Source organism: Pristiophorus japonicus, chromosome 8 (assembly GCF_044704955.1).
Source record: "Pristiophorus japonicus isolate sPriJap1 chromosome 8, sPriJap1.hap1, whole genome shotgun sequence".
Classification (NCBI taxonomy): Eukaryota; Metazoa; Chordata; class Chondrichthyes; family Pristiophoridae; genus Pristiophorus; species Pristiophorus japonicus.
In genome coordinates, this window is record NC_091984.1 from 8,994,355 (window position 1) to 9,009,872 (window position 15,518).

Sequence of the window (15,518 nt, forward strand, 5' to 3'; positions counted from 1 at the left end):
GCGGTACCCCACTAGTCACTGCCTGCCATTCTGAAAAGTACCCATTTACTCCTACTCTTTGCTTCCTGTCTGACAACCAGTTCTCAATCCATGTCAGTACACTACCCCCAATCCCATGTGCTCTAACTTTGCACATCAATCTCTTGTGTGGGACCTTGTCGAACGCCTTCTGAAAGTCCAAATATACCACATCAACTGGTTCTCCCTTATCCACTCTACTGGAAACATCCTCAAAAAATTCCAGAAGATTTGTCAAGCATGATTTCCCTTTCACAAATCCATGCTGACTTGGACCTATCATGTCACCTCTTTCCAAATGCACTGCTATGACATCCTTAATAATTGATTCCATCATTTTACCCACTACCGATGTCAGGCTGACCGGTCTATAATTCCCTGTTTTCTCTCTCCCTCCTTTTTTAAAAAGTGGGGTTACATTGGCTACCCTCCACTCCATAGGAACTGATCCAGAGTCAATGGAATGTTGGAAAATGACTGTCAACGCATCCACTATTTCCAAGGCCACCTCCTTAAGTACTCTGGGATGCAGTCCATCAGGCCCTGGGGATTTATCGGCCTTCAATCCCATCAATTTCCCCAACACAATTTCCCGGCTAATAAGGATTTCCCTCAGTTCCTCCTCCTTACTAGACCCCCCGACCCCTTTTATAACCGGAAGGTTGTTCGTGTCCTCCTTCGTGAATACCGAACCAAAGTACTTGTTCAATTACAAAGTAACTATCAATCATTTCTCCCTACAGGACCAATACCCACTACCAAAGACCAAAGACCTCTTTGCAACGCTGGTGGGAGGAAAGACGTTCACGAAGCTGGATCTGACTTCAAGCTACATGACGCAGGAACTGGAGGAATCATCGAAGGCTCTCACCTGCATCAACACACACAAGGGTCTTTTTGTTTACAACAGATGCATGTTTGGAATCCGATCAGCGGCGGTGATATTCCAGAGAAACATGGAAATTTACTGAAGTCGGTCCCGCACACCGTGGTCTTCCAGGACGACATCTTGGTCACTGGTCAGAACACAGTCGAGCATCTGCAGAACCTGGAGGAGATTCTTAGTCGACTCAACCATGTTGGGCTCAGATTAAAATGCTCGAAGTGCGTTTTCCTGGCGCCTGAAGTGGAGTTCCTGGGAAGGAGGATTGCGGCGGACGGCATCAGGCCTACCAACCCGAAAACGGAGGCAATCGAGAATGTACCGAGGCCACACAACGTGACGGAGCTGTGGTCGTTTATGGGACTCTTGAACTACTTTGGTAACTTCTTACTGGCTCTCAGCACACTGCTAGAACCATTACATGTCTTACGACGGAAAGGGGGCGAATGGGTTTGGGGAAAAAGCCAAGAAAATGCCTTTGTGAAAGCGAGAAAATTGTTACGCTCAAACAAATGATTAGCTTGTTGCAATACACACCCGACACCATATGAACACGCATCACATGGTCCTAGCATGTGATGCGTGTTCTTTAGCGTCAGGTGTGTATTTCAACAAGCTAATGATTTGGGAAACTGCAACCAGTTGATTATGCATCCAAGAGTCTGTCTAATGCTGAGAGAGCCTACAGCATGATTGAAAAAGAAGCATTAGCGTGTGTCTATGGAGTAAAGAAAGTGCATCAATACCTGTTTGGGCTAAAGTTCGATTTGGAAACTGACCATAAGCCACTCATATTCCTGTTTTGCGAGAGTAAAGGGATAAATACCAACGCATCGGCCCACATCCAGAGATGAGCGCTCACATGGTCCGCATACAACTGCGCCACCCGCCACAGGCCAGGCACAGAAAACTGCGCCGATGCTCTCAGTCGGCTGCAATTGACCACCACGGGGGTGGAAATGGCACAGCCCACAGATCTAGCCATGGTTATGGAAGCATTTGAGAGTGAGCAATCTCCCGTCACTGCCCAGCAAGTCAAAACCTGGACAAGGCAGGACTCCTTGAATCTCTAGTCAAAAGCTGTGTGCTTCACGGGAGCTGGTCCAATGTCCCAGTGGAAATGCAAGAAGAGATAAAGCCGTTCCAGTGGCGCAAAGATGAAATGTCTATACAGGAAGACTGCCTTCTGTGGGACAATTGAGTAGTGGTCCCCAAGAAGGGCAGAGACACCTTCATCAATGACCTCCACAGTACCCATCCAGGCATCGTAATGATGAAAGCGATAGCCAGATCCCACGTGTGGTGGCCTGGTATCGATGTGGAATTTGAGTCCTGCCTTCACAGATGTAATACATGTTCGTAGTTAAGCAATGTACCCAGGGAGACACCGCTAAGTTTATGGCCAACACACCAGGCAGCCCAGCAAGGCCAGCTGCACAGCAGCCCAGCGAGGGCCCAATAAATGATTCAACAACACCAGCTTTCACAACGAGACGATCAACCAGGGCAAGAAGGGCCCCAGATCGACTCACATTGTAAATAGTTACATTATTGATTTTGCGGGGGAATATTGTTATATATGTGGACTTGTATTTACTCTGTACACCCACCAGAGGGCTCATTCCCGGAGTCCCAAGGGATCCCATAATCCCTTGGGAGCACAGGTATTTAAGGAGGCTTCACAGGTTGGAGAGGCACTCTGGAGACCTGCAATAAAGGACTAAGGTCACACTTCACTTTGAGCTCAGAGTGTTCAGTTTGACTCTTTCTCCATACACAACACCCACTACCTCCTCTTTCACTATGAATTGAGCAGCATCTTCTTCCTTGGTGAAGATAGATGCAAAGTACTTATTTAGTCCCTCAGCCATACCCTCAGACTCCATTCGTAAGTTTCTTTTTTTGTCCCACCCCTCCTCTTACCCATATAATACCTGGATGCCCGTGGAAGACTTTTGAATTCCCTTTTATGAGGGCCATTGGTGGCATTCAACTGCCTAGGCCCTCAGCTCTTCAATTCTCCTCCTAAACTTCTCTACCTCTTCGACTTCAAGACCCTCCTTAAAACCCACTTCTTTGGCCAAGCATGTGGTCACCTGTCCTAATATCTCCCGATGTGCCTCTGTGACAGATTTTATTTGATAACACTCCTGTGAAACACCTTAGGATGCTCTACTACATTAAAAGGTGCTATATAAATGTTGTTGTTCTTGTTGTAATAGATGTTAAGAATGGAATTCATTTGTACTTGATCGTGTCTACTTAATTCATCTCAAAGTGCATCACACGATAAGTTTCTTTGAAGTGCTGTAACATAGTTATGTAATTGGCTTGAAATCATGCTGTGGAGTGTTAGCGGATAAACACTTAATTCAATCAAATGATCAGCCTTGTGCTATTTTAACAGCATCATTAACCTATTAAATCAATTGTACCGTATTCCATGGTGTAATTTCAAGGTCCGTACTTGCATTGACTTTGGCAACTTTAGTATCATTGGGCCCAAGTTTCGGGCCGTGCCTAAAACGGCGCAGCCCAGACCTGGACGCCCGTTTTTCGCGCCACAAAGTGCGCCTAAAAAAAACGTATCTATTCTCCGGCTCTCTGCATGCCCTCTGGAGCTGGGCGCGGTGCAGCACGAGCTGTGGGGGCGGAGCCAGGTCCCTGGGCTGAAAACAGTGCCAGGACCTCTGCACATGCACGCTACAGTGGGCGCACATGTGCAGTAGCTCCAGGCGCCCAAAACTGTGGGAGGGGCCCGAAGCACGCAGCCCCTGGCCCTGGCCGAATGGCCTCACTGGGGCTGCGAGGATAAGGCTCCTCCCACCCGACTGGACCCCACCCGACCCCCGCTCTCTCTCCCCCGCCCCCCCCCCCCCAGCGACTCGATCTCCGTGTCTCCCCCCCCGGACCTCCGCGACTCTCCCCCCCCTCCCCCCGCCCCCCCCGGACCTCAGCGACCCCCCCCCCCCACCGAGACCTGACGCCACCGACCTGTAAATCCAGCCCGATGTCTTGGGCCCGGCCGTTCAGCCTCCTTCTCTCCCTTCCTTCCTCCCTCCCTCCCTCCTTCCATCCCTCCATCCCTCCATCCTTCTCTCCTTCCCTCCCTCCCTCCTTCTCTCCTTCCCTCCCTCCCTCTCTCCTTCCCTCCCTCCCTCTCTCCTTCCCTCCTCTCTCCTTCCCTCCCTCCTTCCCTCCCTCCTCTCTCCTTCCCACCCTCCCTCCCTCCTCTCTCCTTCCCTCCCTCCCTCCCTCCTCTCCTTCCCCCCCTCCCTCCTCTCTCCTTCCCTCCCTCCCTTCTCTCTCCTTCCCTCCCTCCTCTCTCCTTCCCTCCCTCCCTCCTCTCTCCTTCCCTCCCTCTATCCTCTCCCCCTTCTCCCCCTCTCCCCCCCTTCCGTCTCCTCTCCCCGCCCCTTCTCCTCCCCCCTTCTCCTCGCCCCTCTTCTCCTCCTCCTCCTCCCCCAATCCACTCCCTCCTTCCCCCCGCCACCACTCCACTTCTCCCCCTCCCCCCACTGTCAGAAACACAGACACTGACAGACAGAGAGTGAGCGACACACAGACAGACAGAGAGATAGTGACACTGACAGAGACACACTCGGGGGGCTGTCCCAGCACGCTGTTGGAGGACTCCCGGTGCTGCAGTCGGTAAGTAGAAAATGTTTTATTTATTGATTTTTAAATTTTTTTTTTTTAATGATATATTGGTTGATTTATTGATGTATTTATCATTTATTATTGATGATGGCTCTTTATTTGTAAAACTGAAGTGTTTAATGTTGGTAAACTTCCCTTTAAACCCCCCCCACCATTCCCTACACCTGATTTGTAACCTACGCCTGATTTTCTAAAGTGTAGTCAAGTTTTTTTCGAACGTACAAAAATCTTCACTTACTCCATTCTAAGTTAGTTTGGAGTAAGTTTTCACTGCCTGAACTTTGAAAACAGGCGTAAGTGGCCGGACACGCACCCTTTTGGAAACAACATTCTGTTCCAAAGTGAAACTGTTCTCACTGACTAGAACTGGAGCAAACTAAATGCCCAGAATTTAAATTTCTAAGATACTCCATTCTAAACCAGTTGCTCCAAAAAAACAGGAGTAACTCAGGCCGAAACTTGGCTCCATTAAATAATATAAACGTTGAAATTTATTCATTTTGAAGTTCTGTGATCTCAATGAAGAATCAGTAGCCAGACTTTTTCAAAAATTAGTTTCTATTAGTTTGCAGTGATTTTCATAATCCATTTCAACTCAGTATTGGAAAAATCCACCTTTTCACCTTTCTTTAGCTCAGCCCACCTAACCTCACCTTTTAATGTAAGTACATGTTTAATGTATTGTGCATATTGCTGCTGAAGATGTTCAGCACTGTGTCTGGAACTGTGCACTGAGTCAAACCTTGCTCCTATTTATGTAACTCTCTTTGTATTTTTATGGCAGGTCAATATTACATACCATGAGGTCTGGTTTGACGATCCAGAGAGTTTTTCAATAAAGGCATTTATCTTGAGGAAATTAAAACTCCATGGCATTGGCATGTGGAATGCAAATTACCTAAATTACAGTGCTGTTCCTATAGCAGCGATGCAAACTGAAGACATGTGGAATGCAATGTGCCCTTTCTGCGGAAAATGGCCAGCTCGAATCATTTAATATTTTCATAATGTGATCATTTACATTGCAAGTAAACTCAACCAAAAGTGAGCTCGCTTCCAACATTAGAAATTACTCTAATATAGATGTAGGGAACAGCTTTAACCTTTTATCTAATCAGCAAATTTCTATTCAATGAAAAGCAAATGTACTAATACAATTTGCACTACTCGATCTGGTTACTTCAGCACCTTAAATTATTTATACAAGATGCAACAAAGCTATATTAACTATCATAATGCTTAATGATAGTACAGGCTATAACTTCTTGCTAAATACTTGCAATTCAGCTTTCCCATTGGTGATAATCCATTCTCACATGCACATGTGTGCTATCCATTTTATGCACATCGTAATTTTTGATGGCTTTTTTATGATTTTCCTTTTCCTTAGGTTATCATTTTGAACCAAGATAACATTTTAATTGTCATTTTCCTCCTTTAATGGGTGTGAATGGCCAGCAAATCGTGTTGTGGCCAGAAAATAGGGTCCAGTATACTGCTACTGTGTTATTTTGAATTGTAATATACAATGATTAGAGTATAGAAGGTGGCCATTCGGCCCATCGAGCCCGTGCTGGCTCTCTGCAAAAGCCCTTTAATTACTCCCACTCCACCGCCCTTTCCCCGTAGCTCTGCAATTTTTTTCCCTTCAGGTACTTATCCAGTTCCCTTTTCAAAGTCACTGTTGAATCTGCCTCCACCACCTAAGGCAGTGCATTCCAGATCCTAACCACTTGATGCATAATAAAGTTTCTCCTCATGTCACCTTTGGTTCTTTTAACAATTACCTTAAATCTGTGTCCTCTGATTCTTGACCCTTCCACCAATGGGAACAGTTTTTCTCTATCTACTCTGTCTAGACCCCTCATGATGTTTAAAACCTCAATCAAATCTCCTCAACCATCTCAGTTCTAAGGAGAACAACCTCAGCTTCTCCAACCCAGCCATGCAACTGAAGTCCCTCAACCCTGGAAGCATTCTTTTAAATCTTTGCTGCACCCACTCTTAGGGCTTCACATCCTTCCTACAGTGCAACACTCAGAATTGGACACAAATATTGCATGCAACCAACAGCCTCATATATAGTCATACATTTCAGCTAATGTCCCTGACTCCTCCATTACTATCCCTGGATATGTTCTATCCCACCGGCAGCACAGACTCACCAGAAGTGGTGGCACAGTGGTATACAGTCGGGAGGGATGCCCCTGAGAGTCATAGAAACATAGAAACATAGAAAATAGGTGCACGAGCAGGCCATTCGGCCCTTCGAGCCTGCACCGTCATTCAATATGATCATGGCTGAACATGCAACTTCAGTACCCCACTCCCGCCTTGTGTTAAGCTCCTTCCCCGTTACAGCCCCTTGAATATCCACTGTTGGGATATTGTTAGTGTCCTCTACTGTGCAGACTGATACAAAATATTTGTTCAGAGTTTCTGCCATCTCCATGTTCCCCATTACTAATTCCCCGTTGTCTTCCTCTAATGCACCAACATTTACTTTAGCCACTCTTTTCCTTTTTATATACCGATTGATACTCTTGCAGTCTGTTTTTATATTTCATTCTAGTTTACTTTCATAGTCTATTTTCCCTTTCTTAATCATTTTTTGAGTCATTCTTTGCTGGCTTTTAAAATCTTCCCAATCTTCTGCCCTCCCAGTAGTTTTGGCCACTTTGTATGCCCTTGTTTTAAATTGATTACCATCCATTATGTCTTGAGTTAGCCACGGATGGCTATCTTTTCTTTTACACTCTTTTCTCCTCACTGGAATATATTTTTCTTGGGAGTTGTGAAATATCTCCTTAAATGTATGCCACTGTTCATCAACCGTCCTACACTTTAATCTATTTTCCCAGTCCTCTTTAGCCAACTCTGCCTTCATACCTTCATAATCTTCTTTATTTAAGCTTAGTACACTGGAAGAAGCACTGAGGGACGCAAGGGCACAGAATATACTGTGGGTGGGAGACTTCAATGTCCATCACAAAGAGTACCTCGGTAGATCCACTACTGACAGAGCTGGCCAAGTCCTGAAGGACATAGCTGCCAGACGGGGAGTGCGGCAGGCGGTGAGAGAACCAACACAAGGGAAAAACCCACATGAACTTGTCCTCACCAATCTACCTGTCGCAGATGCATCCGTCCATGACAACATTGGTAGCCATGACCACAGATATTGTGGAGATAAAGTCCTGTCTTCAGACTGAGGACACTATCCATCATGTTTTGTGACACTACCACCATGCTAACTGGGATAGATTCAACAGATCTAGCAGCTCAAAACTGGGCATCCATGAAGCGTTGTGTCCATTAGCAGTAGCCGAATTGTTTTCCATCACAATCTGTAATCTCATGGCCGGGCATATCCCTCAATCTGCCATTACCATCAAGCAAGCGGACCAACGCTGGTTCAATAAGGAGCGCAGAAGAGCATGCCAAGAAAAGCACCTGGCATCCCTAAGAATGAGGTGCCAACCTGGGGAAGCTGCAACACAGGACTATATGTACACTAAACAGTGGAAGCAGCATGCTACAGACAAAGCTAAGTGATCTCACAATCAGTGGACCAGATCAAAGTTCTGCATTCCAGCCACATCCAGTTGTGAATGGTGGTGGACCATTAAACAACTAATGGGAGGAGGAGGCTCCATGAATATCCCCATCCTCAATGATAGCGGAGCCCAGCACGTGAGTGCAAAAGAGAAGGTTGAAGTGCTTGCAACCATTATGAGATTATAAAATGTATTAACATTTGTGAACCTTGCTTTTGTAATATTATTAAATGAACTAAGCTTGATTATAAAATGTATCTTGCTTGACTGCTGATGAGACATTACTGTTGGTAGTTATCGGCCTGTGCAAAGTCCAGACAAGTTTTTACAGAAATGGTCAGACCATGCATGTCCAGACAAGTTATTTATATAGAAATGATTAGACCGTACATGGTTCAATGACGTTTTTGCAGAGTGGGGATGGAATACAACGAGTTTTTGCAACAACTACCATTGCAGCTGCGTACTGTTATTGTAAAAGTAATGTTACAGGTTAAAATGAGATAAAGACTACATAATTGAACATACAAAGACAGCATCAGAGTGACCACTTTTAGATTGACCAGATATGGAACTGTCCCCAGAGCAAGAGAATGGGGAAACATCTAGAAGTCTTGTATCTGCCACAAATGATTGGATAAGAGGAGTCAACTGACCTCAACAAAGGGATTTAAAAAAGGTACTGTTTGACCTGGGATGTACAGATATAGAGAAGAGGACGATGGTACCTGTAGAGATGGAGGTATACAAGCCTAATGCGCTTCACGTCTCTCTGGTGCAGTGGTATTGAGGAGTGAATCTATGCTGGGGAAAGGCTAACGCTCTTCTTTGCCAGACCGGATCAAAGAAATAACGGTGACATTGCACGCGACACTGTCCAGTGACTGAATTTGCTCATATCCTTCGCAACTGTAATTACTGTCACTTAAAATTAGTCTTTGCCGACTGAATTGATTTCTGCTATATAACAATAAAACATCTACCATTACCAATATGTAGTCATGTCCGAATCATTAAGTTTGAGGTTAAATCCTCCTAGAAATCTAGCGACCACGAGGGCTTATGACTAATGTTTATTTTGTTGTACAGAGGACCTCTGTGTCTGTTGGGGTGCACAACCACAGATCTTAGGGAGGTAACCGAATGGACCTGTAGGAGATCTAATCACCCACCAGTAATCAAAAGTACACAAAGATGTCAAAATGAGTGAGTGTTCAAGAAGCGTTAGACCAAGAGTTAAGTAAGTTGAGTGTCAAGGATACTCAAATGTTCGTGTCAGAATGTCTGACGAGTGAGATATCGTTTTATGAAGAGGTGGTGAAGTTTATTCAGGGACAAGTAGATGATAAATTAAGGTAGAGAAAGGAAGGGGATTACTTGCCTATGTGTCCTAGTTCTGTACAAAAGGTGCAGATGAACGTTATCGGAAAGGTGAGGTGAGAGAGGAGAAGCAGAAAGAGCAGGAGAGACAGTGGGAGATGGAGAGGGAAAAAGATCTAAGCTGCAGGCAAACCCATCTGAAAAATCAGCAAAAGGAGAAATAACAGGGAATTGGGGAGTCAGGAAAAGCTGCTGAGATGATAGTTTAAAAGACGAAGGAACAAAAAGAAACTTAATATTGAAAGCGACACTGAACCGACCAGTTTCTGTGCCGAGAAAAATTAATCTCAAGTTTACTGAGTGAAAGGAACCTTGAAGGATACTGCAATTTCAGTTTGTGTGAAAGTGTACAAGTTTTCCTGACTGTGAATGTTTACGAAGTTACAATATTCCTTTTGTCTGAAAGTCTGCCTTTGAAAGAAAGTGGGTCCGAAATTCAGGGCCACCAGAAAGCTGGCGCACTTCCTTTTACTTTAAGATTTTTCCGCCGGGATCGTTGAGGCGGCCTCTCCGTTGATTTTCAGCACTTCGGGTTTTTTTTGACGTTGGACCGAAAGTCCATTAAAGGGGAGAGAATCCGTCATTTTATATTATGAATAAGAGGATAACTAAAGAAAGGACAGGGCCTATTAAAGACCGTGAGGATAATCTGTGTGTGGAGGCTGGTTCTCAATGAATACTTTGCGTCTCTTTTCACAAAAGAGAGGGGTGATGCAGACACTGCTATCGAGGAGGAGGAGTGTGAGATATTAGATGAAATAAACATAGTGAGAGAAGAGGTTTTAACGGGTTCAGCAGCTTTGAAAGTGGATAAGTCCCCAGGCCCGTGTAAAATATATCCCAGGCTGTTAAGCGAAGCAAAAGACAAAATGTCAGAGGCTTTGACCATAATTTTCCAGCCCTCCCTGGCTTCAGGTGTGGTGCCAGAGGACTGGAGGATTGCTAATGTTCAAGAAGGGAGAAAGGCATAGACCAAGTAATAACAGGCCAGTCAGCCGAATCTCAGTCGTGGGAACATTATTGGAAAAACTCCTGAAGGACAGGATCAATCGACATTTTGAAAGACACGGATTAACCAGGGAGAGTCAGCATGGATTTGTCAAGGGAAGGTCGTGTCTGACTAACTTGATAGAATTTCGAGGAGGTAACCAGGAGGGTCGACGAGGGCAGTGCGTATGATGTAGTGTAATTGGATTTTAGCAAAGCTTTTGATAAGGTCCCATATGGCAGACTGGTCACGAAAGTAAAAACCCATGGGATCCAGAGCAAAGTGGCAAATTGGATCCAAAATTGGCTCAGAGGCAGGAAGCAAAGGATAATGGCGAATGGTTTTGTGACTGGAAGGACGCTTCCAGTGGGGTTCTGCAGGGCTCAGTACTAGGTACCTTGCTTTTTGTGCTATACGTCAAGACTTGAATATAGAGGGGTATGATTAAGAAGTTTGCAGATGATACAAAAATAAGCTGTGTGGTTGATAATGAAGAAGAAAGCTGTGGACTGCAGGAAGTTATCATTCAACTGCAGCAACAAAGAGTGGCATTCGTGAGTTTGGTAAGTGGTTGAGTTCAGGCAAGTGGGGGTTGCAGGTGCTGTTTTGTCTTGTTTTTCCTACCAGTGCTGACACTAGAGCAGCTGATAAGGAGTGCGAGAGTAGGAGACGGAGGCCCAGAGAGCAGCCCAACCAGCTGCAGACAAAGATAGAGGGGTGCGAAATCGAGAGGTGACGTCACAGCCAAGCTGGTAAGTGGTTGGCTGTTCGACTGGTAAGTATAACTCTCTTTTAGACTGACTTTTAGATTGGTTTAATTGGCAGCGAACTACTAAGTAGCTGTTTGGTGTTTAAGTAAATTTTAGTAAGTAAATTAATTTAAGGATTAAGTCATGGCAGGAGAGCTCGGACCCGTGTCATGCTCCTCCTGTGCTATGTGGGAAGTCAGGGGTACTTTCAGTGTCCCTGACTACTATGTGTGCGGGAAGTGTGTCCAGCTGCAGCTCCTGACAGACCACATGACGGCACTGGAGCTGCGGATGGACTCACTCTGGAGCATGCGCGATGCTGAGAATGTTGTGGATAGCACATTTAGTGAGTTGGTCACACATCAGGTAAGGGTTAGGACAGATAGTGAATGGGTGACCAAGAGACAAGGCAAGAGCAGGAAGGTAGTGCAGGAGTCCCCTGCGGTCATCTCCCCCCCAAAACAGATATACCGCTTTGGATACTGTTGGGGGAGATGACATACCAGGGGAAGGCACCAGCAGTCAGCTTCATGGCACCATGGGTGGCTCTGCTGCACAGAAGGGCGGGAAAAAGAGTGGGAGAGCGATAGTGATAGGGGACTCTAATGTAAGGGGAATAGATAGTAATTTCTGCGGCTGCAACCGAGACTCCAGGATGGTATGTTGCCTCCCTGGTGCAAGGGTCAAGGGTATCTCAGAGCGGCTGCAGAGCATTCTGGAGAGGGAGGGTGAACAGCCAGTTGTCGTGGTACATGCAGGTACCAACAATATAGTTAAGAAGCTGGAAGAGGTCCTACAAGCTGAATTTAGGGAGCTAGGAGTTAAATTAAAAATAGGACCTCAAAGGTAGGAATCTCTGGATTGCTACCAGTGCCACGTGCTAATCAGAGTAGAGGGAGCAGGATAGTTAGAAGAAATACGTAGCTTGAGCAGTGGTGCAAGAGGGAGGGATTCAAATTCCTGGGACATTGGGGAACCAGTTCTGGGGGAAGTGGGACCTGTACAAAATGGACGGTCTGCACTTGCGCAGGACTGGAACTGATATCCGAGGGATAACATTTGCTGATGCAGTTCGGGAGTGTTTAAACTAATATGGCAGGGGGATGGGAACCGATGCAGCGAGACAGGGTGAAGTAATATGGAGTCAGAAACAGATGGGAGAAAGGTAAAAAGCAATAGTGGAAGGCCAAGTAAACAAAGGCAAGAAACAAAAAGGGCCATACTACATCATAATTCTAAAAGGACAAAGGGTGTTAAAAAAACAAGCATGAAGGCTTTGTGTATAAATGCAAGGAGTATCCGTAATAAGATGGATGAATTAACTGTGCAAATAGATGTTAACAGATATGATGTGATTGGGATTACAGAGACGTGGCTCCAGGATGATTGGGCTGGGAACTCAACATCCAAGGGTATTCAACATTCAGGAAGGATAGAATAAAAGGAAAAGGAGGTGGGGTAGCATTGCTGGTTAAAGAGGAGATTATTGCAATAGTTAAGAAGGACATTAGCTTGGATGATGTGGAATCTATATGGGTAGAGCTGCAGAACACCAAAGGGAAAAAAACATTAGTGGGAGTTGTGTACAGACCTCCAAACAGTGGTAGTGATGTTGGGGAGGGCATCAAACAGGAAATTAGGGTTGCATACAATAAAGGTGCAGCAGTTATCATGGGTGGCTTTATAAACATATAGATTGGGCTAACCAAACTGGAAGCAATACGGTGGACGAGGATTTCCTGGAGTGCATAAGGGATAGTTTTCTAGACCAATATGTCGAGGAATCAACTAGGGGGGAGGCCATCTTAGACTGGGTGTTGTGTAATGAGAGAGGATTAATTAGCAATCTCGTTGTGTGAGGCCCCTTGGGGATGAGTAACCATAATATGGTGGAATTCTACATTAGGATGGAGAATGAAACAGTTAATTCAGAGACCATGGTCCAGAACTTAAAGAACGGTAACTTTGAAAGTATGAGGTGTGAATTGGCTAGGATAGATTGGCGAATGATACTTAAGGGGTTGACAGTGGATGGGCAATGGCAGACATTTAGAGACCGCATGGATGAACTACAACAATTGTACATCCCTGTCTGGCGTAAAAATAAAAAAGGGAAAGTGGCTGAACCGTGGCTATCAAGGGAAATCAGGGATAGTATTAAAGCCAAGGAAGTGGCATACAAATTGGCCAGAAATAGCAGCGAACCTGGGGACTGGGAGAAATTTAGAACTCAGCAGAGGAGGACCAAGGATTTCATAGGGCAGGGAAAATAGAATACGAGAGGAAGCTTGCAGTGAACATTAAAACGGACTGCAAAAGCTTCTCTCGATATGTAAAGAGAAAAAGGTTAGTAAAGACAAATGTAGGTCCCCTGCAGTCAGAATCAGGGGAAGTCATAACAGGGAACAAAGAAATGGCAGACCAATTGAACAAGTACTTTGGTTCGGTATTCAATAAGGAGGACACAAATAACCTTCCGGATATAAAAGGGGTCAGAGGGTCTAATAAGAAGGAGGAACTGAGGGAAATCCTTATTATTCGGGAAATTGTGTTGGGGAAATTGATGGGATTGAAGGCCGATAAATCCCCAGGGCCTGATGGTCTGCATCCCAGAGTACTTAAGCAGGTGACCTTGGAAATAGCGGATGCATTGACAGTCATTTTCCAACATTCCATAGACCCTAGATCAGTTCCTATGGAGTGGAGGGTAGCCAATGTAACCCCACTTTAAAAAAAAAAAGGAGGGAGAGAGAAAACAGGGAATTATAGACCGGTCACCCTGACATCGTTAGTGGGTAAAATGATGGAATCAATTATTAAGGATGTCATAGCAGCGCATTTGGAAAGAGGTGACATGAAAGGTCTAAGTCAGCATGGATTTGTGAAAGGGAAATCATGCTTGACAAATCTTCTGGAATTTTTTGAGGATGTTTCCAGTAGAGTGGACAAGGGAGAACCAGTTGATGTGGTGTATTTGGACTTTCAGAAGGCTTTCGACAAGGTCCCACACAAGAGATTAATGTGCAAAGTTAAAGCACATGGGATTGGGGATAGTGTGCTGCCATGGATTGAGAACTGGTTGGCAGAAGGAAGCAAAGAGTAGGAGCAAATGGGGACTTTTCAGAATGGCAGGCAGTGACTAGTGGGGTACCGCAAAGTTCTGTGCTGGGGCCCCAGCTGTCGACATTGTACATTAATGATTTAGACGAGGGGATTAAATGTAATCTCTCCAAATTTGTGGATGACACTAAGTTGGGTGGCAGTGTGAGCTGCGAGGAGGATGCTATGAGGCTGCAGAGTGACTTGGATAGGTTAGGTGAGTGGGCAAATGCATGGCAGATGAAGTATAATGTGGATAAATGTAAGGTTGTCCAGTTTGGTGGTAAAAACAGAGAGACAGACTATTATCTGAATGGTGACAGATTCGGAAAAGGGGAGGTGCAACGAGACCTAGGTGTCATGGTACATCAGTCATTGAAGGTTGGCATGCAGGTACAGCAGGCGTTTAAGAAAGAAAATGGCATGTTGGCCTTCATAGCGAGGGGATTTGAGTACAGGGGCAGGGAGGTGTTACTACAATTGTACAGGGCCTTGGTGAGGCCACACCTGGAGTATTGTGTACAGTTTTGGTCTCCTAACTTGAGGAAGGACATTCTTGCGATTGAGGGAGTGCAGCAAAGGTTCACCAGACTGATTCCCAGGATGGCGGGACTGACATATCAAGAAAGACTGGATCAACTGGGCTTGTATTCACTGGAGTTCAGAACAATGAGAGGCGATCTCATAGAAACGTTTAAAATTCTGATGGGTTCAGACAGGTTAGATGCAGGAAGAATGTTCCCAATGTTGGGGAAGTCCAGAACCAGAGGTCACAGTCTAAGAATTTAGGACCGAGATGAGGAGAAACTTCTTCACCCATAGAGTGGAGAACCTGTGGAATTCTCTACCACAGAAAGTTGTTGAGCCCAATTCACTAAATATATTCAAAAAGGAGTTGGATGCCATCCTTACTACTAGGGGGATCAAGGGGTATGGCGAGAAAGCAGGAATGAGGTACTGAAGTTGCATTGTTCAGCCATGAACTCATTGAATGGCGGTGCAGGCTCGAAGGGCCGAATGGCCTACTCCTGCACTTATTTTCTATATTTCTATGTTTCTAACTGGTCAGGTGTGCAGAACAGTGGCAATAGGTATTTAATCTGGAGAAATGTAAGGTAATGCATTTGGAGAGGGCTAGAAAAGAAAAGGAATGCACATTAAATGATAGTACACTGAGAGATGTA

The 15,518-nt window shown here is 45.2% G+C and overlaps 1 protein-coding gene and 1 long non-coding RNA gene across 2 annotated transcripts in view; both read left to right on the forward strand.

Annotated features, from left to right (window-relative positions):
- Positions 1-5,558, forward strand: part of LOC139269273 (di-N-acetylchitobiase-like) — a 76,062-nt gene extending 70,504 nt beyond the window's left edge. Inside the window, exon 7 of the mRNA XM_070888360.1 lies at positions 5,346-5,558. Coding sequence (XP_070744461.1) covers positions 5,346-5,558 — 213 coding nt within the window. The remainder of the gene's footprint in view (positions 1-5,345) is intronic.
- LOC139268400 (uncharacterized) overlaps positions 1-15,518 on the forward strand; it is a 234,522-nt gene that overhangs the window by 188,948 nt on the left and 30,056 nt on the right. The window lies entirely within an intron of this gene.